A 27,842-nucleotide genomic window follows, 5' to 3' on the forward strand; every position below is an offset into this window, starting at 1 on the left:
AGACTGCATCCCAATCAAGCATTGAGGCCAGATAATGTTTTATTTTCAAGCTCAACTGCCTTCTTGCATTTGTTCTAATTGGTGGCAATAGAAAAGTGTTGTTATTGAAACACTATTTTGCCAGGAAATTCTGCAATTCATGGTCATGCTTAGCTTCTTTTATCCAATTAGTTGCTTCAGTTTCCTTTTTTGTAGTAGCAACTCAGGTTTAGCCAGAAACTCAACAGCAGCTCCTAAGATGCCTGATGCCAAACACATTGGGTTTACTTCAACACAATCAAAGATCGGATTCAGAAAGACAGATGTACATTTTGAGAAACTATTTATGAGTGCTTGGTTCCCTGCTGAATGTTTAAACAGGCCTTGATGGGAAAAATCAATTTTCCTAAGGAAGCTTAAGATCAGGTTTTCAAGTGGCAAATACCACCACTCTGGACATAATTTTTTTTTTTTAATTTTAAAAAAAGAAGAAAGGAAAGAAAGAAGAAAAAACAAAAACAAAAAAAACAGGAGTTCCTGACATGGCTTAGTGGAAATGACTCTGACTAGCATCCATGAGGACGCAGGTTTTATCCTTGGCTTTGCCCAGTGGGTTAAGGATCTGGTGTTGCTGTGGCTGTGGGGTAGGCCAGTAGCTACAGCTCTGTTTCAGCTCCTAGCCTGGGAACCTCCATATACCACAGGTATGGGCCTAAAAAGACAAAAAAAAAAAAAAGAAAGAAAGAAAGAAAGAAAAGAAAAAAAGAGAGAGAGAGAGAGGGAGAGAAACCCAAAGGCAGTGTGGTTGGTCACTGTTCCATCTACAATTCATTGCAGATGCTGTCAATGAAACAAATGATTGAAATGAAATCTTTGATAAATTCTCACGTTTTCTACCCGGCCCATAGCCTGGATGACCTTAATTCCCACAACTTGAGCTCTTTTTTTTTGCATACTGATGACTCCCATGTGTATAGTGCTAGGCAATATGTTTTAAATGTGCTTCAAACTATGTATCTAACAACCTATTGGAAATTTCCAGCTGGATGTGCCATTAAACCACAAAGTCAGCCTATTCCAAACGGAGTGGTTGATCAGCTTTTCCCCAAAGCTGGTACTCATTCTGGATTGTTTATCATGATGACTAGGATCTCTGTCCACCCAATCAAGCCCAATACCTGGGAGCCACCCACGACCCCTTCTTCTGTCTCAACTCATGACCAAGTCTTCATAGTCTCTCTTCCAAACACTTCTTATTTCTATAGCTTTCTTTTCATCTCATGGCCTCTGCCATTGTGCTGGCAAAAAAAATCTCTTAACCTGTCCTTCTGCTGGAGTCCTGCCTTGTAGCTGTGCAGTATATACTCTGCACGAAGGTAACTGGATGAGGAGTTGAATGAAGGCAGAAATCTAATCCGCTCTCAATCCTCAAGTCTGGTATCCAGACTCAGAGCTGTGTCCCTGCAGGGATCTCCTTTTTAATCCAAGCAAGTTGCCTCAACTAGGGTGCATCTAACGTATCTTCCATTCTGACCAGGACCCTGTTTAAGATTTTTCAAAGTCTCTCATGATCTTTAGTGTAAAATTCAGCCCTGGGGGTTTCCAATGTGGCACAGTGGGTTAAGAATCTGATTGCAGCGGCTCGGGTCGATGTGGAGGTACAGGTTCGATCCCTGGCCCGGTGCAGAAGGTTAAAGGATCAGCACAGCTGTGACGTGGATTCAGTCCCTGGCCCGGCAACTTCCATATTCTGTGGGTGTGGCCGTAAAAATAAAAAAATAAATGCATAAAATTCAGCCCTCATAGTATTTCCTAGAAGGGACTTTAAGTCTTGGGCCCTGTCTTTGTATCCATCTTGTCTCTCCATCTCCCCATGACCCCCACATCTCTCCATCTTACTATAGTCACTGTTTGTAGAATCACTTGCACTCTCCCCCATGGGCCCCTGCCACTCCTGCCACCTGCAATCATGGGTCCCGGCATTGGTACCTGCTGCCTGGTAGACACTGCTTCACTTCCACCGCCAGCTTCCACTTCATGCATTCTTCAAAATTCAGTTATCTCACTCTGGTGGGCCTTCCTTCACGCCAGTCCTCAGGCTCAAGAGTGCTCCTCAGAGATGTGCAGAACTGGCGTTTACCTCTGCTATAGCTCTGGGGCCCTACCTTGTTACTTTCTAGTCACTCACCTGTCTCCTCCCCCAGAGACCGAACTCCTTGAGGATCTTTGTACCCCATGTGGCTGGCATGGAGCAGGCAGTCAATAGATGTTCACTGAGTGAATGAATGCAGTCGCATATGAGTGACTCTGGGCCTCCAGGCACTAATAAATTTTAAGAAGTTTAAGTTAGGATCTTTACGAGGAGCGACATATGAGTGTGTCAAAGAAATTTACTTACATAATACATAGCATATTATTTTCAGCAAAAGCTGGAGGAGAATAATAAAATCACAGAAGAGATCACTTACCAAGCACTATTTATAGATTAGGAACTGAGTTAAGATATGTCTTATCCTTGGTCTCTCTCTCTGTCTTTAAAAAAATTTTTTTGCCACACCACTGGGATGCAGATCCCCCAGGCTGGGGATCGAACCCAAGCCAGAGCAGTGAACAGCCACAGCAGTGACAACATCAGATACCTAACTGGCTGAGCCACGTGAGAATTCTTCCTTGGTATCTTTTACTTAAATTCTCACAATCCAAAAGAGTGTGAAAATCCTCTTATTCACCCCTAATTTACAGATGGGGATGTGGAAAAGATGAGTTTGGTTTTTTACCCAACCCTACCCAGGCTTGGTATAAGGGCGTCTGAGTGGGCATGTAGTCTGGGGCCCTGCTGTGGGAGGCCCAATACAATCGGGATGGGGGCAGGGGGAGGTCCTGGCTCAGCTCCTTTATAGGGTCTTAGAGTTTTCTACAGGAAAACCCCCTGGCTTTCAAATCTGATAGCATGGGGGTCTGTGGGGAGCTCTCAGGGGCCACTTGTAGCGGGAGAGGTAAGTCAGGAGGACAGGGTTCAGCCCCTTGTTTCTCCTGCTCCCACTTATTCAGAACCTACTAACTATATGCTATGGTAGGATTCTGCGTAAAATCTTGTTTTCTAGTTAAAAAGTTTTTTAAATTGCCCTTCGTGTTTATTTTACCTAACTTTCCCCACAACAACCCTTCCCTCATCCCACCTAAACTCGGTTGGCTCATGAATGAACAGACGCAGGATCTGAAGCCCCAGAACCATGTTGGCTGTGTGTTCTCTGGGCCGGAAGTAAGCAGACTGGACCCCCAGGCAGGCAGCCCCCAGGTCGCATCCTCCCAGTTCTACCTTTTTTTAATACTGTTCTCAGGAACTAGAAAGAAGTCAGTCAATGATGATGAAGTGGGTGTTGTGGGCCAGCTCAAAAAACAGGGTGTCCACGTAGAAATGCCTTTCAAATTGTGAATAACCAACTTCTAAATACAGCCTATTTATAAGATGAGCTTGTGAGGGTCTTTCAAAAGGCAAATAAATAAAGCTTGGGTGGAAAATGTCACCCTACCAGGCCCCAAGAAGCTGTTGCTGAAAGAAGGTTCGAAGCTTGAGACTGGAGGTGGGGGTGTGATATGGCAGAGATGCTCAGATTTCTAAAATTCCTTCTTAGTTCAGAATGAAGGGAATGCTCTTTCACCTGCTGTCCTCAAGCTTGAGAGAGACTTCGTTCGTTTTTTTTTTTGTTTGTTTCTTTTGTTTTGTTTGTCGTTTTAGGGCAGCACCCATGGCATATGGAGGTTCCCAGGCTAAGGGTGGAATCGGAGCTATAGCCACCGGCCTACACCACAGCCACAGCAATGTGGGATCCGAGCTGTGTCTGTGACCTACACCACAGCTTCTGGCAACACCAGATCCTCAACCCACTGAGTAAGGCCAGGGATCGAACCTGCATCCTCATGAGCCATGATGGGAACTTGGAGGCTTAGTTTGATTTTAATTAATTCCTCATAGACACAGGGGCTAGCTACAGCTTTTTGTCCTTTTAATCATGTTTTATCACCTTAATTTTATTAGAGCCGAGTTCTCTAAAACTGATTACCTGGTCACTTATAGTCATACCGTTTAATTCGTGCTCTGTCTATAATATTGACTCTGATATTGCATATTTTCCATCTCTCCTTTCTTTCAAAAAAATAGTTTATTTTCAAATCTAAGACAAAGGTTGGTCTTTGACTTATTGGTTGGTCTTCATTATTACTAATGAAAATTTAGGGACCTGCCTCTACGTGCTGAGAGGAAATTAGAATATAAGTGCATTAAAAGTCAATGCATGCCATTTCCCTGGTCAGGGATCTTTAAGACTCACTGGAATATTCTGAGATTGAGTTACTTATCAAAAGAGATATACATGGAGTTCCCGTCGTGGCTCAGTGGTTAACGAATCCCACTAGGAACCATGAGGTTTCAGGTTTGATCCCCGGACTTGCTCAGTGGGTTAAGGATCTGGCATTGCCGTGAGCTGTGGTGTAGGTTGCAGACTTGGCTTGGATCCCGTGTTGCTGAAGCTCTGGCGTAGGCCGGGGGCTACAGCTCTGATTCGACCCCTAGTTTGGGAACCTCCATATGCTGCGGGAGCAGCCCAAGAAATGGCAAAAAGACCAAAAAAAAAAAAAAAGAGAGAGAGAGAGATATACATCATCAATTTCACATGTGCCAAGATAATTGCTTAGATAGGGAATCCCAGCTCCTTTTAAATATGGTAGCTGTATGGCTAGAACATTAAGCTCAACATTCTTACAAGCTCATTTCTGATAATTTTAACAGGGTGAAAAATTCCACGTCTCAATTTGAGATCAGAGCTGCCTCTCTTGACTTCCTTTGTGTGTGGTGCCTTTTAGGCTGGAAACCATGATAAAGCAGCTCTCTCAGAAGAAACCAGGGTGCCTGGGGTGTCATTGCCACGTCTGCCTTGGGAAAAGCTGTCCCTTTTGAACTCTGTCCGTTCATTTCTGTGTAGCAGGAATTCTGAAAGGGTATATCTTCTGCTTCATGGGACCATAAGCACAGAGGAGCCACATGGCCGTGTTTGTTCTAATTTACAAGCATTCTGACTTACAAAATTGACAGCTCTCTCCATGCCTGCCAGTTGGTACATGAATTCTTAGAGCGATTTTCTCTGGGGAGGAATTTACCCATTAACCTCTGCTAAGATAAAGGCCATTCAGGGCCGGAGGCCAGGGAGTTTTTAGTTGAAGGCAAACTCACCAAAAAGGGGAACCTGGTGACGCCTTCTGCTCCCCATGTACCCACATTCATCCTCCAACTTTCCATTTCATTTCTTTCTGACTGGTGGGGGTGATCTCCTGAGGGTTCTGAAATGGTCCTTAGGGTTGAAAATGCAAGAGGAAATGATTGCAGCCTGTTTTGCTTGGTTGATTTGAGTGCGGATTCTAAATATAAAATGTATTATCTATATTACGGTCACCAACATAGTATTGAAAGCAGAGAGATGAAAGGTACAGAGAGACCCTGTTCAACTCAGTCTAATTTCAAGGGCTACCCTGGTGACATTTGATATCAGAGCCCCCTCCTTCCCCACTTTTCTTTTCTTTTCTTTTCTTTTTTAAATGACTTTATTCATCATAACTGGTTTACAGTGTTCTGTCCATTTTCTACGGTACAAAGGTGACCCAGTCACACATACACATATACATTCTTTTTCTCACGTTATCATGCTCCATCATAAGTGACTAGATGTAGTTCCCAGTGCTACACAGCAGGACTTCCCCACTTTTCTAGACCCTCAGCACCTCCCTGTTCCCATCTAGGAAACTGCCTTGCAACTAACTAGATGCTTTTGGAAGAGGCCCTGGGAAACTCATTCTGTCTGCAAGGAGGCTGTGGATCCTGTCTCTAGCTGCTAAGCTGCCAGAGCTGTGCTGACTCAGAACACTGAACTTAAAGGCAAAGGGAGAGGCATGTTAATTTTATTTAATTTTATTTATTTAATTTATTTTTTATCTTTTTTGTCTTTTCTAGGGCCGCTCCCTCGGCATATGGAGATTCCCAGGCTTGGGGTCGAATTGGAGCTGTAGCCACTGGCCTACACCAGGGCCACAGCAACTCGGTATCCGAGCCGTGTCTGCGACCTACACCACAGCTCACGGCAACGCCGGATTGTTAACCCACTGAGCAAGGCCAGGGACGGAACCTGCAACCTCATGGTTCCTAGTCGGATTCGTTAACCACTGTGCCACGATGGGAACTCCAAGGCATGTTAATTTTAAAAAGCACTTGCCTGACTCCCCCTCACTTGCTCTTCTCCAATTCTAGCCACCTCCCACAGTTTCAGAGGCAGGAAAGCGGAGTGCTGGGCAGGCAGGTTTTTGAGCCAGACTACCTGGGTTTGAATCCCACCTCTCTCTCATCTGTGACCTCAGGCAAGTTACCCATTAAACTCCCTGTGCCTTGGTGTTCCTCTCCATGAAATGGGTCTGGTAAGTGTGCCTTCCTGATGGAAATTACTGCTAACAAGATGAGGAAATACACCTCAAACCCTTAGAATGGTGCCCAGCATGTTGCATAGCACTTATTGGATGTCACTATTTTGTGTGTAGACAGAAAGCAGGTCAAGCATCAGCAACATGTCACAGAGAGGATGGCAGCACATTTGTCAGGGGAGAGAGCATGTTTGGACATAAACTTCATGTGCAGGATTACAAGAATTTTTAATCTGTGTTCTGCAGATTTTTTTTTTTTTTTTGCTTTGTAGGGCCCCATCCAAGACATACGGAAGTTCCCAGGCTAGGGGTTGAAATAAGAATTACAGCTGCCAGCCTACGTCACCACCAAGCAACGCAGGATCCCTGACCCACTGAGTGAGTCCAGGGATCAAACCCGAGTCCTCATGGATACTAGTCAGATTCATTTCCACTGCACCACAGCAGGAACTCCACTTACTGCAGATTTCTAAGATAACTTGTATGCAGAGAGAAGCCTTCCAAAGTAATTAATGCTGTGTGGTAATTGAACCTCTTAAGGCTGTTTTCCCACCATGCCTAAGAGAAAGCCAGCAGGAATGCAGGGTTTCGGGAGTAAAGATAGCCAGGCTCGAAACAGAAGGGCCAATTGATTCAAAGCAAGCAGAGTCCTCTTGCTTTCTTGCCACCAAAGCCTGACTTTTTTCCCCAGGTGAATCGGATTAAGGATGCAAAGGAAAGCCATGCATCTCTCTGGTCCTTGCCCATTTTATGTCTGCTCAGGCTCTGAGACATCTTGCATGACCTGAAAGAATAGTGTAAAAGTGAAATTGAATTCTGAGGAAGAGGCTGTGCTGACAGCATTCCTTTTCCTGTTGGAAGCCCCTTCAGGATTGTTTTGCAACTGATGGATGAAAAAACGTGCATTCTTTCCCTCATACCTCCCCACCTCTGTATATTTGGGGTGTTCTGAATGTTCAGAGATCCCTTTGAATACATACTCATAATCACATTAGAAAAATGAATATTTATTAAGAAATTGGTTGGTGCCTAGCAGTAGCTGAGCACAACAAATGCATCATCATATTTCACATTCTATGAGCTGCTTCCAAGCAAGAATGGACGTGGTTGCCGGAAAGGAAAGTCCTTAAGAGCTTTCTGGTTAATGATGGACTAGAAGAGGGTTTCTGTGTCTAGCTATTCCAAAGGCTAGAAAGCTATGTATGCTGACATAAGATCTGAGCACAGGAGTTCCCGTCGTGGTGCAGCAGAAAGTAATCCTACTAGGAACCATGAGGTTACAGGTTTGATCCCTGGCCTCCCTCAGTGGGTTAAGGATCCAGCGTTGCCGTGAGCTGTGGTATAGTTCGCAGCTGTGGCTCTGGCATAGGCCGGCAGCAGCAGCTCTGTTTAGACCCCTAGCCTGGGAACCTCTACCTGCCACAGGTATGGCCCTAAAAAGACAAAAAACAAAAAACAAACAAACAAAAAAAAACAAAACAAGATCTGAGCACAGCTCAAACTTGTTGGACTGAATTTAAATAATTTCAGCAGTTTAAAGTTCCCAAGCAGAGACTGGTTAAAAATTCCAACCAAGAACCTAATGGGAACTTCATTCATTTATTCATTCAAGAAATACATAGTGAGGAGTTCCTGTCGTGGAACTCCGTCGTTAACGAATCCGACTAAGAACCATGAGGTTGCGGGTTCAATCCCTGGCCTTGCTAAGTGGGTTAAGGATCCAGCGTTGCCATGAGCTGTGGTGTAGGTTGCAGAAGCGGCTCGGATCCTGCATTGCTGTGGCTCTGGCGTAGGCCAGTGGCTACAGCTCCGATTAAACCCCTAGCCTGGGAATCTCCGTATGCCACAGGAGCAGCTCTAGAAAAGGTGAAAAGACAAAAAAAAAAAAAGAAAAGAAAAGAAAGAAACAAAGAAAAGAAATACATACTGAGCACCTATTACCTCTCCAAGCACTGTTCTAGGCCTAGGGATATAGCAATGCACAACACAAAATCTTGGCTCTTATGGAGATTTCACTCTAGGGGTGTTCATAGAAGTACACTAAAAAATTATATGATATAAGATAGTGATGAAGGTTAAGACATAACTAAAGCTGTAAGGGGATGGTGACAAGGAGTAGCTTCTAAGATGGTGATGCTTAAACAAAACTTGTCTAGATAGACATGAAGGAAAATGCCATGGGTGTGCAGCAGAAAGAAAACCTGGAAGAGGCCACAGCAAGTGCAAAGGCCCTGAGGAAGGATGAGGATGACAATTGGCAATTAAGCAGGAGTATGGTGAACAAGGGAATGGATGGTAGGAGGTAAATCAGAGAGGGCACCAGGGGTCAGGTCATGCAGGTCAGTAGAAATTATCTCAGTCTTTGAGGTCTTGCTAGGCTTGGGTGATTACCACATTTTAATCATAAAACCCCTTGAGGTGGGTCTGATTACTTTTTTAACACAGTTGCCTAAAGCCACCCCACTGGATGCTAACAGTCTCCTGGGATTCTAGGGCATCCTAGTTCATTAAGGGTGGCAGTCTCCCCTACCTTGCTGCTGACCAGCCCTTTCTCTTCATCCATCAGAACATATTCCTAGGGCAGACAAATATTTTTTAAACACCATGAAAATAAACAAATAAATAAATAGGCGTTTCCGTTGTGGCGCAGTGGAAACGAATCTGACTACGATCCATGAGGTTGCGGGTTTGATCCCTGGCCTTGCTCAGTGGGTTAAGGATCTGGCATTGCCATGAGCTGTGGTGTAGGTTGCAGACCTGGCTTGGATCCCACATTGCTGTGCTCTGGCGTAGGTGGGCGGCTACAGCTCCAATTAGACCCCTAGCCTGGGAACCTCCATATGCCGAGGGTGCAGCCCTAGAAAAGACGAAAACAAATAAAAATAAAAACTAAAAAACAGACACTATGGATATTTATTTACCATTTTTCTTATTTTAAAATATTTACTTTAATCTTTTTTTATGCTTGGGGAAGGTGTGATGCCAAATGTGTATTTTTTGCACCTAGGTCTTAATATACATCCTGCAATGATCTTCTTTCTTTTAAAAAGTAGTAAAAATAACTTGGAGCACAGTTGTACTAAAAAAAAAAAAAGAATAGAAATTTAGCAACAGGTCAATAGCCTGTGATCTCTAGATTCCATTTTATAAAAGAATTGGCTTTCCTTGTTTGGTCTATAATACTGAGTCTAATTTGTGTGAAAACATGCAAGGATTAAGTTAATTATTAGAGAGTTCTGGGATTGTTTCCCAAATGAAATGAAGTCATAAATAATTCTAAAGATGTTTTATACTAGAAGAAGCATTAAAAAACTGAAAAATATGCAACAAAGACTCTCTGGTCCATATTAAGATGGAAAATATAAATTGAACCTAATTTCCTACATTTTTATTATTTTCATTGAAAAGTGAAGAGATGAATAGGAATAAACCTTCATTTTAGTTATAGAAGAGCCTATAAGTAGAACATGAACATATCAGTTTAGGATAAGAGTGATTCAGTCTGTCACAAAGAACCAAGTTTTCTTTTTTGGAGGGGATGCCCGGAATCCCTACTGAGTTTTGTCCTGAAAGAAAGTAATGGAAATCCATTTTCTAAATCTGGCAAAGGCCCATTATAAAGTTACTGTTTGTGGAGTTCCCGTCGTGGTGCAGTGGTTAACGAATCCAACTAGGAACCGTGAGGTTGCAGGTTTGACCCCTGGCCTTGCTCAGTGGGTTAAAGATCCAGCGTTGCCATGAGCTGTGGTGTGGGTCGCAGACATGGCTCAGATCCCGCGTTGCTGTGGCTGTGGTGTAGGCCGACGGCTACAGCTCCGATTTGATCCCTATCCTGGGAACCTCCATATGCCGCGGGAGTGGCCCAAGAAATGGCAAAAAGACCAAATAAAATAAAATAAAGTAATTGTTTGTATATCTATAAAATAGATATTCTACCAGGACTACTGTATAGCACAGGGAACTCTACTCAATATTCTGTGATAATTTATGAGGAAAAAGATTCTGAAAAACAATGGATCTATGGATGTATGTAACTGAATCACTTTGTTGTACACCTGAAACTAACACAACATTGTAAATCAACTATATTCCAATATGAAATTAAAGAAAAGAAAGCTACTATTTGGTTAATTCCATCATAGCATATTATTTAATTGTATTGCCAGCTGTTATAATCTAGAGCTCATCTACTAGTGCTGATGTCCCTGGAAAGCAGTGGGATTAGTTTGCTAGGATGCCATTAACAAGGTGCCACAGACTGAGTATCTTAACTCACAGTTTTGCTGTTACTTACTATAGCTTAAGTTACAGCAATGTATTGTCTCACAGGCTTGGAGGCTGGAAATCTGAAAGCAATGTGTTGACCAGGTTGATTCCTTTTGAGGGCTTCAGCGAGAATCTATTCCATGTCACTCTCCTAGCTTCCGGTGCTCTGCTGGCCACTACTCTTGGGCATTTCTTAGCTTGTAATACATCGTCCGGATCTCGGCTCCCTCCATCTTCACACGGCTTTCTCCTCATGTGTGTCTGTCTCTGCTCAAATCTCCCCGTTTCATGAGGACATGTCCACCTTGAGTTCGAGCCCACCCTAGCAACTGCATCTAACTTAATCATTTGCAAAGACCCCATTTCCAAATAAGGCCACACACTAAATCATTTGCAAAGACCCTATTTCCAAATAAGGCCACACTTACAGATAGAAGGTTAGGACTTGAGCACTTTTATGGGGCAATACAATTCAACCCCTAACACTACTATACAAGAAGGTTAAATGAAAACCTCTTTCCCTTTGTAGGATCGTCTTAAGGATTACACCCAGGATAAGAAGATTCTCAGAGTAAACAAATCATCTCTTCTTTATGCATTGCATTATCAGCCCAAGTCCTCCTTCGTGTGTGTGTGTGTGTGTGTGTGTGTGTGTGTGTGTGGTTTTGCTTGATTCCAGCCAGTATATCCTATCTAACAACTATGCCTTTGCTAACAGGGCCAACTTGGAGATTAACTATGCAAAAGGACTTCAGAAACTGGCAACGAAGCTGAACAAAGCATTACAGAGCACAAAGAAAAAGTAAGCATATGGAAGGGATAAGGGAAAATCATTCTCAAAAATCACAAAAAGTGGCATATGTTCAGTTCAGGCTTTCTCTTCTAGATGCCGAGGTTCAGCGCACTGAATGTGGCTCCCAGTTCTTGGGCAAGTCTTGTGTGCCAGACACTATGCTAAACGCCTTGATAGATACTCTATGTTTAATCCTCACAATAGGCCCTGAGAAGTCTTTTTATGATCCTGCCAAGATTTGAGGCTTGGAATGTTTAAGAAACTGGCCTGGTCACCCAGCTAACGAGTTACAGAACCGGATTTATCCTGTCTTTGTGACTTCTAAGCTCATAGTCATAAAAGGCCCTGGTGATGATATTTAACTTGGGAAGCAGTGTGGTTTAGTTGGAAGGCCTTGGAGCCAGGAAGTGTGAACCCCACTTCAGCTCAAATTTGTGACTTTCAACGAGTAATCTGGCCTCCCTTGATTCCCTCCTCGGTTATGTGGAGTAACAATACATGCTCTGGTGTGTGTGTGTGTGTGTGTGTGTGTGTGTGTGTGTATGTGTGTGTTGGGGTGCATATTAAATGATATAATATATATAAAGACATTAGCACGTTGGGTGCTGAAAAAATATTGGTTCATATTTTTTTCTGTTTCTTTTTTTTTTTTTTTGGTCTTTTTGCCTTTCCTAGGACCACACCTGCAGCATATGGAGGTCAAATCAGAGCTGTAGCTGCTGGCCTACACCAGAGCCACAGCAACATGGGATCCGATCTGCGTCTGCAACCTACACCACAGCTCACAGCAACGCCGGATCCTTAACCCACTGAGCAAGGCCAGGGATTGAACCTGCAACCTCACTGTTCCTAGTCAGATTTGTTAACCACTGAGCCGTGACGGGAACTCTGTGGTTCATATTTTTTTCAGTTCAGTTGAGAATGAAGTCAATTACTTCTCTTGGGGGTGAGAAGAAAGATATTGGTATTCTAAAAATCATTCCTCGGTGATAATTTGTTACAAAGATTTTTGACCAATGCTTGCAGTTGTTACCCAATGGCAGTGCCATTGCCAAGACCTTTTTTGATGGTAAAAGAAAGAGGGAAAGGAAAAAAGAAGCTTTCTGGAACCCACATTCCTGCTTCTCCTTAGGCATCATATATAACAGCAAATAATGGATTTGAAATTGCTCAGACTTTGAGCTTGATTTTTAGGACAGTATTTTAGTGGCCTGCCGAAGAGCCAGTAGAGCCTAATTAGACTGCCCAGGTTTAAATTCTGGCTTTGCCACTTAATGGCTGGATGAATTAGGACAATTTATTTTATTTCTCAGTGTGTAAAATGGAAATAAAATGAAAATAAAATCTACCTCATACACTTTCTGCAATGAAATAATACAAGAAATGTGTTTAAGACCTGACACGGAGCCAAAGCTCCCTTGACGTGGGTTGGGGGGGAGTGCTCATTATGATTTTAATTCTGATTATTTTCTAAAGGATGAGAGGTGGAGGTGTAGGGGTGTATGTCTTATTGTGTTGCAATCCTAGCATCCAGCATGGTACTCCCAAGGATTTGGTGTGAATGGAACATGTAGTTAACCAGGGTTAGTACAACAACATTCAATAATAAGCATTAATTGAACTTTATCTATACCAACATCTATACACAAGTGTTAGGTACTTGTGTAATAACCCAAATTATTTCTGTTCTAAAAGATCAGTTAAGTGAGAATGAGAGAGATCAACTGATTCTTCCTTTTCCAAACAAAGATTGATCTGCTTTCTTACAGTCTAGGTCATATTTTGTCTTTTCTGGAATTATTTATAATTGGAAGCACACAGTATGTAACTCTCCTGTGCCTGGTTTTGTGTCTGGATTTGGATACACAGAAAATCTTCTGTCCTTTGATCTAGTTCACCCATTCTCTGGCTGCCTGGTGGAGCCCAAGTCATTTGGAGGCCTCTGTGCCATCTTGCTCTCAAAATGTCTGTCTTGAGAGTCTCTCTCCTCCTCTCTGTCAAAGTCTATAATAGGTCTGTCCCAGAGGTAAGATTGAGGCAATGGGCTTACTCGGATTTTTTTTTTTTTTTTTTTTTGCTTTTTATGCCCACTCCAAGCATATGGAAGTTCCCAGTCTATGGGTCAAATCAGAGCTGCAGCTGCTGGCCTGCACCACAGCTACAGCAATGCTAGATCTGAGCCACGCACCACAACTCATGGGCAATGCCAGATCCTTAACCCACTGAGCGAGGCCAGGGATCAAACCCACATCCTCACAGGTACTAGTTGGGTTCCTTTCTGCTGTGCCGCAATGGGAACTCCTTTTGACTTTCAAAGGCCAAAATTGTGTAGGAGAAAAATAGCATAACACTTTCTAATTCTCCCTTTGTGCTAGGGACAGGACAGAGCTATCCTTTTGTTTAATTGAAATCCTGCTCACAAGACCATGGACTATCTGAGCTGTGGTCCTAAAGGCCAGCAGGAAACAGGAGCTAGACCCCAACTCCAAGAGCAGCAGACTGTGACCAGGGCTCCGAGGTCCTCCATAACCTAACTTCTTCAAGCCTCTGTTCCTTCATCTATGAAAGAAAGGGCCCAAAAAGATTGTCTTTAAGGATCTTCTACACTCAGCATCCTCTCTCCTGTCTGTTCTAAATACCCTCTCACCCCTGGCTACTTTATTTCCCTGATTTTCTACAGACATGAAAAGGAAAATGGAAATTAAAATGAAAAATGACCAGGGGGAGAAAAGCAGTTTATGTAATGACTATAGTGCAAGTAAATACGTTGGCAGAATGTAATCCTACGGAGAAATTGAAATAAGATTAGGGATATGAGTGCAATCGCTGAATGCAATGAGTCAGACGTGATGCTTTATTTCTCAGACTCCCGGGAAAATAACACCCACACTTGTGTGCCCTTGTCTTTGCCTCCAGCTGTCTCGTCAGTGCCTGGGCCTGGGTCTCGGAGGGCATGAAATCTGCAGCGGACCTGCATCAGTGAGTGCTCATGCTGTGGCCTTGCTCCAACCCCAAAGGGAGTTGTACATATTTAAAGTGGGCATGTTACAAATACTCCATTGCAAACACGCACTGAGTAGATATGCCGTAACACACCATTTTATTTCCCCAGAAAATTATTTGGAAAGTAGATATAAATCCTAATACTGTGCTTGTATGTCTTTTCCTTTTCCAGAAAACTTGGCAAAGCAATTGAGTTGGAAGCAATAAAGCCAACTCATCAAGTCCTTAGTGTACACGAGAAGAAGAGAAAATCAGTAAGTCAAAATCTTTATCTTTTACCCTGTTAAAGCCAGATTTCTGACTTTGGCTCAAGAAATAAAAGGTGATCTAAAAGTGATGCTAGGTTTCAGGAATGTATGATAAAAATTAACAAGAACGCAAAGATTTATGCACTAGGATGTTTGTTAAGGCATTGTTTATAGCTGTAAAAAAAAAAAAAAGAAAAGAAGCTTCATTATCCAAAAATATGTTTTGATAATAAATTCAAGCAATGAGATACCATGCAACCTTTCAAAGTCTTAAAGAATAACTTAATGACGTGGGGGTGTAGTGTCAAATTTTAAAACAGGATAAGAAAAATCTGACAATATGACCTCAGTTTTGTAAATTAATGTGTGTATAGATGCATAGAAAAAAACTGAAGGTTGATAAGAATTATCTCTAGTTAGTGGAATGAGAGGCTATTTTTATTTCATTTGTACCTTTTTGTATTTACATTGCTTTTCCAGGAATAGATATCCTTTTGTAAACAGATTTATAAACATAATTTTTCAAAGGACATTTTTTTTGTTCTTATCAACTTGGGATTAGGTAAAAGCAGTATTAGGTATAATTCTCCAATAGTCTTAAAATTGAAGAAGAGTAATTAAACAATTCTCTCCGGGGCACCTGGCCTTCTCGTACTGCATATTCTCTGGTCTTTATGTGTACGTTTCCGTCCAGAAGAGTTTCATTTGTTCTTATTTTTCTTTTTATTTGTGTGTCATACAGTTGGTAAGCACTTTAAAATACATTTTCAGGCATTTCCGCTCTGATGGGGTAGGGTCATGGTCGCTGCCTGTGTCGATGCCTGTATAGGTGAGAAGTTCTGAGCAAAAGTAGGAGGGCTTTGTGAAGGGTAGGGGCGGTGGTTAAGGGCAGTTTCAACTGACGACAGCCCCATAAAGCAGGTTTTAAATGTGGTAAATCCATAGGATGAGGGGATTTGTGAAAGCCCTGATGGAAGAGAAATAATACCCCCCAAAATTTATTCAGGCTCACGAAAGTGAGTCAGGAAATGGAATTGCTGTTTAGTGAACATCCATATATTTTTATCAGAATGGAGGTTCTTCTTAGGGCTTGTGTGATTGGGGAAATTTACAGTAATTACTAGAAACAATACAATCTGCCTTTGCAAAGCAACTTTATAAAAACCAAACACTAGTCTCTATTTCATTAATTACAAAATAGTCTCACGTCACATAATAATATAGAAATCACTAGTGTTTCCTTAGTACTTACCATCAATTAGGCCCGGTGCTAATAAGATCCTTATCCCAGGGCCTTAGATAATTAATGTCATGGCCCCCTCACACTGCTGGTCCAGCTCACAGTCGTCTTCTCAGCATGCCCTCCCACTGCACCCCATCACCCTGAACCATTCTCTCACAGAAGATAAAAGATTAGAATTTTTTAATGGGAGTTCCCGTCATGGCTCAGCGGAAACGAATCTGACTAGTATCCATGAGGATGCAGGTTGGATCCCTGGCCTCACTCAGTGGGTTAAGGATCCAGCGTTACCGTGAGCTGTGGTATAGGTTGAAGATGTGGCTTGGATCTCACATAGCTGTGGCTGTGGTGTAGGCCAGTAGCTGCAGCTCCGATTCAATCCCTAGCCTGGGAATCTCCATATGCTGCAGGTGCAGCTCTAGAAAGACCAAAAAAAAAAAAAAAAAGGAATTTTTCATGTTTGTTTATTTATTTATTTATTTATTTAATTTTAAGGCTGCACCTGAGGCATATGGAAGTTCTCAGTCTAGGAGCTGAATTGGAGCTGCAGTTGCTGCCCTATGTCACAGCCACAGCAATGCCAGATCCAAGCCACATCTTTGGCCTGTACCGCAGCTCTCCAGGGATGGAACCTGCATCCTCATGGTTACTAGTCGTGTTCTTAACCTGCTGAGCCACAACGGGAACCCCTCAAATTTTTTTTTAAGTGAATTTGTTCTACATTTCAAACACATGCATAGAGTCAAATGTGGCATAGTGCATAAAATTATTTTCATTGTGTTTGTTACCATAAACCACACATTCCAAATTGAGTCAGCAAAAGAAAATAAAAGTACAGCGTTGCTGGATCTCAGAGTGGTTGAGTGATGGCTGATCTGTGGGTTTGGAAGACACATCTGTGATTTGAGAAAAAAGGTTCTGCCCAATTTAAGTCTGATCTTCTTGAGGGGTTGCCTTAGATCCATCTTCATCATTTTTATTACTGCCCCATTGGCTATTTAAAAGTAGGAGAAAAAGTTCGGTGTGATTAAGAATTCAATGTCTTTGAAATTAAAGCAATATTCACTTCAGGGGCAATGAGACACAGTTAAATGAGCGCTGCTAGGACTTTTACCAATTCCCACATGTGTTAAAGTTTGGGCCCCATGGAATGATGCTGATGAGGAAGTAACGGGACCAGAAACGATACCAAACTATGCAAGAGCCTCTTCCACACAGATTGTACCCATTTATGTTTCTTTATTTAACATAGTTATATATTAGAAATAATTATCTTACCAAATACATTCAGGCTAAATCCTGTGAAGAGATTCCTGAACTGAGGGGGAGAAAAGTTGGCTATTTTTCCTCAAGAAATATGTCCACTGTGGGATTTTTAAATTCCTATTAATTGTGATACTAATTGTTTCAGAATTAATAAGGCAGCACTGTCACTCAACAAGAAGATAGCAAAAAAATTTTTTTCTTTTTTTCCATTCGATAGCTTGATAATGAAGTTGAAAAGGCAGCAAATCTTGTCATTAGCAACTGGAATCAACAAATTAAGGCAAGTATACACAACTGTCATTTACATAAATAATTTTTAGCTTTTGGCTTTTGCACAAATATGATCATGCATTTTAGTGTTAGTATTACTAAGTACTAACTGAAGAGAAAAATGTTTCCTCATCTGAGTTATTGTATAGATGTATCTTTCAACTAAACTAATGGAAGAGCATAACTCTAAGTATGGCTTTTATTTATAGCTAACACATAGCATTTATTGTGTGCCAAGTGCTATATATTGATGTATCAAATCATCACTACAACCCAGGGTGGTATATGACCCTGTGTTCTCCCATTTTATAGATGGGTGGGAAAGCTGAGACATAGAAGTTAATCATTGCCTAAGGTTACAAAGTTGGTTAATGGTTGAACCAAGAATTAGTCTGAGTTACTGGGCTCCAGGGTCACTGCCCTTAACAATGACCTACATTGATTGCCTTTCTGTATAATTTGTAACTTAGAGCAAAATCTGAATACTGAGTTTGAAGGGCGTTTGTGGTCTCTGTCTCACCAGTGAGTGGAGCATAGTGAGGGTGGGTGAAGGTGTATAACGGGGAACCCCTGTATTGATTCTACTCTGTGGGCGCTATGTTCTAAGATGTGGTTCTTGCTTCCATGTAATTTAAAATTTAGTTCTCTAGATAACATGGGCAGGAAATAGTCAATGACTTCTAAGGAGGAATTATGATATGCTGTGAGAATTTAGAGCATATCATTATAGGTTCTTATTAAGCAGAGATAATGCACAGAAAATTATTCGACGGTAAACCAATTTAGGAGGAATTCATCTGGCGTAGGAAGGACTAGAAGCCAGTGGAGAAGGAATCTGCTCAGAAAACCCAGTGATCCCCTTTCAGAAGATTCGTGCACTCGAAGTTGAAATTCTCCGTTTTCATATTCCAGCGAGAACTTTCCCTAGCAAACAACCACAAGTGCCAAATAAGTGGAGACACCCTCAGACATGGGTGGCCCCATCTCAGCCTCAGCAGTGCCTGTGAAGCTCCTGCTGGAACCCAGGACCCTGAAAGACAAGGACATTAATACGGAATGTCTGAGATAAATGAATGTCTCTACTCACAACAGCAGTGTTGGTAAAAGGAAGCGCATGAGAACCACACTTAGAGTAAATATGGAAAGACTGCATAAACAGTGTCCAGTCGTTTGTCTTGGGTTCTGCTCTTGATTTTATGAGCTTTCTTAAACAGAATTTGTTTTTTAAAAGCCATTCTCTAAATAGTCCGCTTTCACAGGAAATGCAATACAATGGATCAAAAGAGAGAAACCACACACACAGTAGCTGCCACTGCTTTCAAGAACAAAAAAATATCTTTTCTTATTTCCCAGCTACCACCAAGTAATTTTTCTAAGTAAAACGATTTTATTTTTTATGAAGATTGACAGAAAAATTAGAGAACGTAGAATTCTTGTGCTATAATAATTTTCTCCCCAGTTACAATTCAAGGGATGTAACACATCAGTATTGAGATGTAAATGAAAAGCCTTAGAGGACCAAATGCTCTTGCCTCACGCTCTCATTTATCTGCAGGCATGCGAGCCACTGATGGAAGGTGGGGGGGAAGCATCTGTCAGCTTCTTGTTCCTTGAATTCCCTTCTGTAGAGGCTTCATGTTTAGGGACATCCAGAGGATTTGCCTCTGATTTCCTAGTGGAAGAGAGACCTGGGTTTTTCCCTTCATTGTCTGGTCTAACAGTCCTTGCAACTTGAGGTGAAAAACAGGCTGACTCCAACTCAAATCAAGTTCTGTTTATGTTGTCTCTGGAGCATCCTCTTCTGCCAAGTTGAGACTGTAGAATAGGGAACAATCACCTAAATCATTACCCACTCCAGGGTTTGCGGCATCAGGAGAGTAGGGGGACTTTGAATGCTTCTTCCTTCCCAACTCCTCCCTCCACCTGCCTTCTGCAAATGCTGGGCATTTCACAAGACGCCAGGCAGAAGCCCGGCTCTCAAGCCTGGGCATTGGGGAGCAAAACTTCCCTTTTGCTCTAAGTTGTAAGAGAGCATCGTAAAATGACCTATCTGTGGCCCAAGTTGATTTAAAAGACTGATGCCAACTCATCTTCCATGTTTGTTGTGAATTGTTTTTTTTTTTTTTTTTTTTTGGTAAAGCCATTCCCTCCCATTAGGCTAGCTAGAACAATGTTTTGGAGGCTTGCTGTTCTTCGGCGATTTAACAAAATGTGTAACCCTCTTGAATGAACTCAATGTAATGAAAAAATATACAATGGTTCTCAGGGCAAAATGTTAGCCACTGTGATATTTTAGCAAATTTTGAAGTGAAGGCAGAAATGAAGAACTGAAAATGCACAATCATTCAAGCTAGCACATGAACACTACTTGTTCCAGAAGAGAAGAGTTGTTCTCTTGATATCAGTGTCTGATCCCTTTTTCCTCTTTTTGGTATGATCTTGACTCTAGGCCAAGAAGAAATTGATGGTCAGTACCAAGAAGCATGAAGCGCTTTTCCATCTTGTAGATAGCTCCAAGCAAATTACGACTGGGAAGGAGAAGCAGAAGGTAACTTCTCATGGCTGGCTGAGTGCACAGGGCTTAGAGATGGATGGGCTTCCTGCCCTTGGCTGTGAGCAGGGGAGAACTGGCTTATTCCGCCTCTGGGCGGGGCCTCTGCAGAGCTGCAATATGGCAGAGTATGAGATGGGACTCCAAATCATTCCTGGTCCCCATATAGTTTTATAAGGTATTATTGACAGATGACAAATTAAACCAATGGTGTCCAGATTTTTGGATAGGAAGCCCTATTAAACATCTCTCAGCTCACACCCCAAATAGATAAAAAATATATTGACAGAGCAGAGTATTTTACACAATGCACTGTACTTATCTTTTTTTTTTTTTGTCTTTTTGCCTTTTCTTGAGCCACTCCCACGGCATATGGAGGTTCCCAGGCTAGGGGTCGAATCGGAGCTGTAGCTGCCAGCCTACGCCAGAGCCACAGCATCTCTGGATCCCAGCCGAGTCTGCAACCTACACCACAGCTCACGGCAACACCAGATCCTTAACCCATTAAGCAAGGCCAGGGGTCAAACCCAAAACCTCATGGTTCTTAGTCGGATTCGTTAACCACTGAGCCACGACGGGAACTCCGACTGTACCTATCTTGTATATTATATGTAATACTCTTGGAGTTCCCGTCATGGTTCAGAGATTAACAAACCCGACTAGCATCCATGAGGATATAAGTTTGATCCATGGCCTTGCTCAGTGGGTTAAGGATCTGGCATTGCCCTGAGCCATGGTGTAGGTGGCAGACACGGCTCAGATCCTGGGTTGCTGTGGCTCTGGTGTAGGCCGGCAACTTCAGTTCTGATTGGATTCCTAGCCTGGGAACCTCCATCTGCCCCGGGTGAGGCCCTAAAAAGACGAAAAAATCCCTCTTATATTATACTAATGTTATGAACATTATAAAACATAAAAAACTGGGTATGTTTTAAGGATGAGATAAAAATGCAATACTTTTTTCAGTGATTAGCTAATCATGATGACTTCATATAGTCATTAAGTGATCTATTAGATAAAATATACACTTGGGGCAAGGTTCAGCCTTAACCAGAGTAAATATAAATTCACTTTTTTTTGTTTGTTTGTTTGCTTGTTTGTTTTGTTTTTTTTTAGGGCCAAACCTGCAGCATAAGGAGCTTCCCAAGCTAGGGGTCGCACCAGAGCTACAGCTGCTGGCCTCTGCCACAGCCACGGCCATACAGGATCTGAGCTGCATCTGCGACCTATACCACAGCTCATGGCAACGCTTAACCCACTGAGTGAGGCCAGAGATCGAACCCACGTCTTTATGGGTACTAGTCGGGTTTATTACCACTGAGCCATGACGGGAATTCCAATTCACATGTCTAATAGTTTTCTTGAGAATGCAAAAATTTTTGATCAACTTCTCTCTTGACAATACCAGTTTTGGCCTTTTCATGTGGGTGATGGTGTACCCATCCTGGGGAGCAGGAGAAAGCGTCCGCTCTGACATGTGGCTTTCTCGTGCTTGCATTGTTAGTATTCATGTCAATCCATAGCTCCGCAGCAGAAATCTTTTGAAGGCATGTGTTAATTTTGTGTGCTGACCAAATGAGAGCTAGATAATACATCTGTAATGCCGTATGACCCAGACTCCTGCAATGCCCACATGGCCCAGGATGTTGAGTGAAGACACTGGTGAAGGCACTTGTCATGTTGCAAAAGCCCAACTCGTCCTCCAGAACACTTCAGAATCTCCACTGACCATGAGTGGGCACCAGTAGCAATTCCTATGTTGAATAAGAGTCAGCTTGAACATTCTTTTTAGGTAAAAATGAACACAGGTAATATTGAAATGCATGCAGAAACTCAAATACTTTCTTCTTGCACCCTCATGGATTATCTTGCACACATTTTAAGGTGTGTGCCCCAGATGGGAAACCTTTGAAGTAGTCAATATCTTCCCCCAAAGACAGAGCCCCTCCTAAGGAAATGCAGGCGGCACTACTGCAACCCAAAACATTCTTTAAAGAAAAAGAGACTTTTCACTGCAAGGAACACTATTATCTCATCCGAGGAAACGATTAGTTGAATAACTTAAATTCATCGTTAGCAAGATCTTACAAGCTTCTTATGTCAATCTTCACAATTTGAAATAATCATAACAAGTATTGAATAAAGAGACAGATTCCGAGGTGGAGGCAGAACCACAGAATGTTAAAAAGCTCAGCTCCAGGACCTTGTTGTAGGCGGTTGGAGCTCTCATTAGAAGCTATTCTTTATTAATGTCAAGCAATAACAAAAGAAAAAAACCTGGGCAGCTAAGTGGTGAATCTCCTCTTTCTTCCCTCATTAGCAGCTTCCCTGGGAGGCGGAAGTTCACCATCCTCCCTGCCCTCCTCCAGCCGGTCCTGTTAACTACAGCCCTTGGCTGTCGGTACATCTTCGCAGCCCCCTACCATCTTCATCAATTTATCTGGTAGCTTTTCTTTTTCGGTCCTAAACACCTCCAGCAGCATTCATTTTTGCATCTCACCCAGATGTTCCCATGATCTCCCACCTGAGGCAGGCTGGTTCAGTGCTGCTCAGAAATCCTTCCTCTCTTCCTGCTCAGCAGCTCTTGTGCTCCGCAGAAGCTCCATTCTCCTCCCCGCTCCATCCTCACCACCCGCTCTCAGCAGACTCTCTTGCCCCCAGCCTCACAGAGTAAATAGAAGTCCACACAGCCATCTGCCTCCCAAAGTCCTTTGTGCAACGGGACAGGCCAAGTCATCATGTGCTTGGTGTCCCATCCAGGCCTCCTCTCAGAGACGCTTCTCTAGATTTCTCCCCTCTCTCCTGCATCTCAGACATACCTCTGTCCAACAGTTGCTTCCCATCAGCCTTCTCAACTTCCCTCTATCTTGGGAGAGAAGGAGGAAACAGGGAGACACCCTCCGTGGCCCTATTCCTTTTCCTCTCCAGACACCATCTCTCCTTCTTTTTACGATATTTATTGAAAGGATTATCTGTGCTGTCTCCACTTCTTATCCCCTCTTCTCTCCTCAAAACACCCATCCAAGCTTTCCCCACCACTTTGCTAGGAATATTCTTGCCATTGATAGCAACTTTGCCCTTCTTGCTAAAGCCAATGGGTACTTTCCAGTTCTGAACTGCTTTCCAGTTTATTTAACCTCTTGGAAGCATAAGCATCATTGACTTTCCCTTCTAAGAACATTCTCTTAACTTTGACATTTTACTCTTTGGATTTTCCTTTCTGTCATTTTTCTTTTTCTTTTCTTTCTCTCTCTCTTTTTTTTTTTAGGGCCACACCCATGCCATATGTAAGTTCCCAGGCCAGGGGTGGAATCAGAGTATCTGCCAGCCTACCCACAGCCACAGCAACTCAGGATCCGAGCCACATCTGCAACCTATGCCACAGCTCATGGCAATGCCAGATCCTTAACCCACTGAGAGAGGCCAGGGATCAAAGCCACATCCTCATGGATACTACTGGGGTTCCTAACCTGCTGAGCCACAATGGGAACCCCCTGTCATTTTTTGCTTAAGCTCTGTTACAGACTTCCCTCATTCTGCCTGACCTTTCTATGCTGCTGTGCCTAACGATTTCTTACCTGGGCCTTAGTCTGTTTTATTCTGCACAGTAACTCCAGTATCCAACATAGTACTCTCAATATCAAGTACTTGGTACATAACAGGTACTCAAGAAATACACTCTTAAGGCTTCAGCTACCATATCTATGTTGACAATACCCAAATGTATATCTCCAGCCCAAATAAGTCTCTAAGCTGCTTTCTGGTACCTTGAACTCAATATCCAAAATCGGAGCCATCACTTCCCTCTACCAAAAATCATATTTATTCTTGTTTGTTTTTTTTTATATTGATTATCACCATCCACTATATCCTCTGATTCTAACACCTAAACCAAATACTTCTTGAATTTATCTACTTCCATGTATCCTCACTGCCACCATTCTCTCTTAGGTCACCATCAGCACTGGTTGGGTTTCTCCAACTAACAAATTGGCTTTCAGTGTTGCCTCTCCTTATCTATTCTCCATACACAGGCCAAGATGACTTCCGGAACTCGGAGCATATCACTGACTTTTAAAAAGCCTTCACTAAAAAATAAAAATAAAAAAAAAAAAAGACGGAGTTCCCGTCGTGGCGCAGTGGTTAACAAATCCGACTAGGAACCATGAGGTTGCGGGTTCGGTCCCTGCCCTTGCTCAGCGGATTAACGATCCGGCGTTGCCGTGAGCTGTGGTGTAGGTTGCAGATGCGGCTCGGATCCCGAGTTGCTGTGGCTCTGGTGTAGGCCGGTGGCTACAGTTCCGATTCAACCCCTGGCCTGGGAACCTCCATATGCCGCGGGAGTGGCCCAAGAAATAGCAACAACAACAAAAGACCAAAAAAAAATAAATAAATAAATAAAAAGCCTTCAAATGCTTCCTGGTGGCCTCAGAATAAAGCACAGGCTCCTTTATGTAGCCCTTAAAACCCTCTCTGATTTGGCCCTTGCCTAATTTTCAGCGTTTTCACTTGCTTTCTCTCAAACTGTGAGCTACAATCTCACCAAAATTTTTTCCATGCCATGCTGTGCTATTTTGCTTCACTGATTCCTACTCTCATTTTAGGTTTATTCACACAAGGTTCACTTCCATGAGCACCCACTGTGTGATACTTGAATGCCTCTATCCTGGCATCTTTCACAAAGGAGAGCAGTGGCCTGGGTGGGTCACTGACTGGAGAGGGACTCTATCTAGTTCCCAGAGTCTAGTACATGTGACACATTGTGTCAGTGAAAAAATGTTTGATTGATGAATGAATAAGATCTTTGCTTCAAGAGAAAGAAAAGAGGAAAAGTATTTAATCTTCGAAAAAATTTAGTAAAGTTTCTGAGAAGTTCCTTAAATAGGAACATAAAAATCTTCATTCTTCTTTTGTACTATTTGGGGTTATTTGCTACAAATTTGCTGAGCAGTGACTTCTATTCAATAGCTGTGTAGTGGAGACTGATGAACATGAGTAGTCATTTCCAACGTGACTCCATTCTCATTGCTGGGGGTCTGAGCAAACTCAGTGAGAATCAAAGGACAATGGCTTAGCCAAGTATAGCCATGGTACATATTCAGCCCTTTCCTTGCATCGTTACCAGGTTAAAATTCAAAGGCTCCTGTCTCTATAGATAAATGTGGCTCACTATACTTGATATACAAAACCAACTGTGTCCTGGATAAGTCATTCATCAGAGCTGAGGGACAGTTGAATGGCGAGCATATCAATTGGAATAATAGAGTGAGTGATGTTAATATTCATCATTTTGGATGAATGGTCTTCATTACTGAAACGTTAGTAAAAATGTCCTTAAACATAAATCGAGTCATTCTTAAAAAACCTTTGTCTCTGTCCCTGAAACTCCTACACTGCTTAAATCAAAGGGATCCTTGGTGCTCCTTGAACTGTAGTTGGAAGACCATTCGCATCAGAATCCAGAATCATCTGAAGAGGTAGAGAAAATTCCAATTTCCTGATCCCACTACAGAACTAAGGAATCAGTATTGCTACTTGTGAGACCCTGAAAATCTGCAATTTTCCAAGAATCTCAGGTCATTCCCAGGTGTATTAACCTATGAGTCATTCACATAATACAGCTTCTTCTTTTCTCAAAGATGTGAACTTTTGAGAATCAAGTCCAGCTACCCTGGTCCAGAGAGTTTTGTATTACTTTGATTTTCACAGTCAGAATGGCCAATTTTATTGATTGGCAAGAGGGGGCTCTTTGTGAAGGAGCAGATCACTGGGGATCAGGGTGAGAGGAAAATATCTGTAGAGCTGTCCATAGCTCACAGTGAACAATGGCATTAGCTCAGGCTTTTCACTAGTAACAGTAACGCTCACTAGTCTTTTTTTTTTTTTTTTTTGTCTTTTTGCCTTTTCTAGGGCCGCTCCTGCGGCATATGGAGATTCCCAGGCTAGGGGTTGAATCAGAGCTGTGGCCACCGGCCTACGCCAGAGCCACAGCAACGCAGGATCTGAGCCACATCTGCGACCTACACCGCAGCTCATGGCAACACCGGATCCTTAACCCACTGATCAAGGCCAGGGATCGAACCTGCAACCTCATACTTCCTAGTTGGATTCGTTAACCACTGAGCCACGACGGGAACTCCCACTAGTCTTTGAGTGCTGTACTACATGTCATCCACATGCCTTACCTGCATCACCTGCTTGAATCCTCAAAGGAACACAGTGAAGTGGGGGATCACTATACCCATCACAGAGATGAGAACGCTGTGGCTTATAAAGATTAAGTAACTCACCTGCCATCAGAACCAGGATGCTAATGCTGAAGTCTGATGCCAGAGTTACAGTGAAAGTAAAGGGAGATTGTTGGAGGGATGATACTAGGCCTAAGGCTAGTTCTAGAAAGTATCTGATTCCACAGATCTCTACTTGTCCTGGTAAGAAATGCTGAGGCCTAGAGGATTTACCAAATAAGAGAACAGGAACTGTTGGTAGATTAATCTTCCTGATCTGTACTTGCTTCTCCTCATCTGTCATTTGGCCTCCCTGATCTGATGAAAGTGTGCACATCACGTCGCATATAACGACCTTGATTTCCTCTTGTGCAAAATTGAAGGAGTGCTACTGAAAGGCCCTTAGGTTTCATGTCAGCTCTCACATCCCTGTTTTCTGAGAAAGATCTTTGATTTTGTCGTCCATGGTTATAGTTAATGACTTTAGCTGGGAGATGAGAAACTTATCATGGGGATGGATAGAATTCTTTTTCTGAAATTACAGAGGGCTTTCGTAAATGTGTTCACGAATATGTGACATTGATGTTTTACTTTAGCTGCTCAATAAATTGAAAAAATCAGCTGAGAATTTGGCAAAAGAAGATGAGAACTACTACCAAAAAAACATGGCCAGCTGTTCTGCCAGACTGAAATGGGAGAACGCACTGGAAAACTGCTTCCGGGTAAGTTTTTTTCTTTTTTCTTTTTAGGGCTGTACCCACAGCATATGGAAGTTCTCAGGCTAGGGGTCAAATCGGAGCTGCAGCTGCCAGCCTACACCACAAAGAAACACTGGATCTGAGCTGCATCTGAGACCTGTGTCCCAGTTTATGACAACACCAGATCCTTAACCCACTGAGCGAAGCCAGGGATCGAACTGGAGTCCTCAGGAATCTTAGTCCAGTTCGTTACTTCTGAGCCACAATGGGAACTCCATTTTCAGGTAAGTTTTCACATTTTTTCTTCTTTCAAAGAGCTTTTTGTGGCCTTGAAGTGGAAGTCAGATTTTACAGTTTACATGTCCTTCACTTTGACCTTCATTCCTATTGTGACTTTAGATACATCGTGTTACTTCTCATTGTTCCAATTTCTCCATGGATACAGTAACCAGTGAATATTTATTGAATACCATTGGCCAAAGTGTCTGCTCCTAATTCTCAATGGACACAATAGCATTCAGCTAACTTCAAAAAGTACAGTCAAAATAAAATATAAATTAAGACTTAAGTATTAGGTGCTCAGAAACAAGTTTGGGGGTCTGAGAACCCATTCATATGGTAATCCCTTATGGTGTTCGTGAGTATGCCAGGTATTATGTTGGGCACAGGAAAGATACAGCAAGAATAAAGTACAACCTCAACTTTTGGGATATGCACAATTTAGCAGGAAGGAAGAAATGTAAAGAAAGAATTGTGGCTAAATTAAAATTAAAAGGTATGAATGAGCAAGCCTCAAAAAGGAAATTGAAATCACCAAGAAACTTAGGAAAAGATGTTCA

General features: G+C 42.4%; 1 protein-coding gene across 2 annotated transcripts in view; it reads left to right on the forward strand.

The window, feature by feature from the left end:
• The window catches only part of NOSTRIN (nitric oxide synthase trafficking), a 61,426-nt gene that overhangs the window by 13,351 nt on the left and 20,233 nt on the right, over window positions 1-27,842 (forward strand). For both annotated transcript variants that reach the window (XM_047772809.1, XM_047772810.1), the window contains 6 exons: window positions 11,429-11,512; window positions 14,420-14,482; window positions 14,679-14,760; window positions 17,478-17,540; window positions 19,980-20,078; window positions 26,902-27,027. In XM_047772809.1, coding sequence (XP_047628765.1) covers window positions 11,429-11,512; window positions 14,420-14,482; window positions 14,679-14,760; window positions 17,478-17,540; window positions 19,980-20,078; window positions 26,902-27,027 — 517 coding nt within the window. The remainder of the gene's footprint in view (window positions 1-11,428; window positions 11,513-14,419; window positions 14,483-14,678; window positions 14,761-17,477; window positions 17,541-19,979; window positions 20,079-26,901; window positions 27,028-27,842) is intronic.

The sequence above is a fragment of the Phacochoerus africanus genome, chromosome 3, assembly GCF_016906955.1.
Source record: "Phacochoerus africanus isolate WHEZ1 chromosome 3, ROS_Pafr_v1, whole genome shotgun sequence".
Lineage (NCBI taxonomy): Eukaryota > Metazoa > Chordata > Mammalia > Artiodactyla > Suidae > Phacochoerus > Phacochoerus africanus.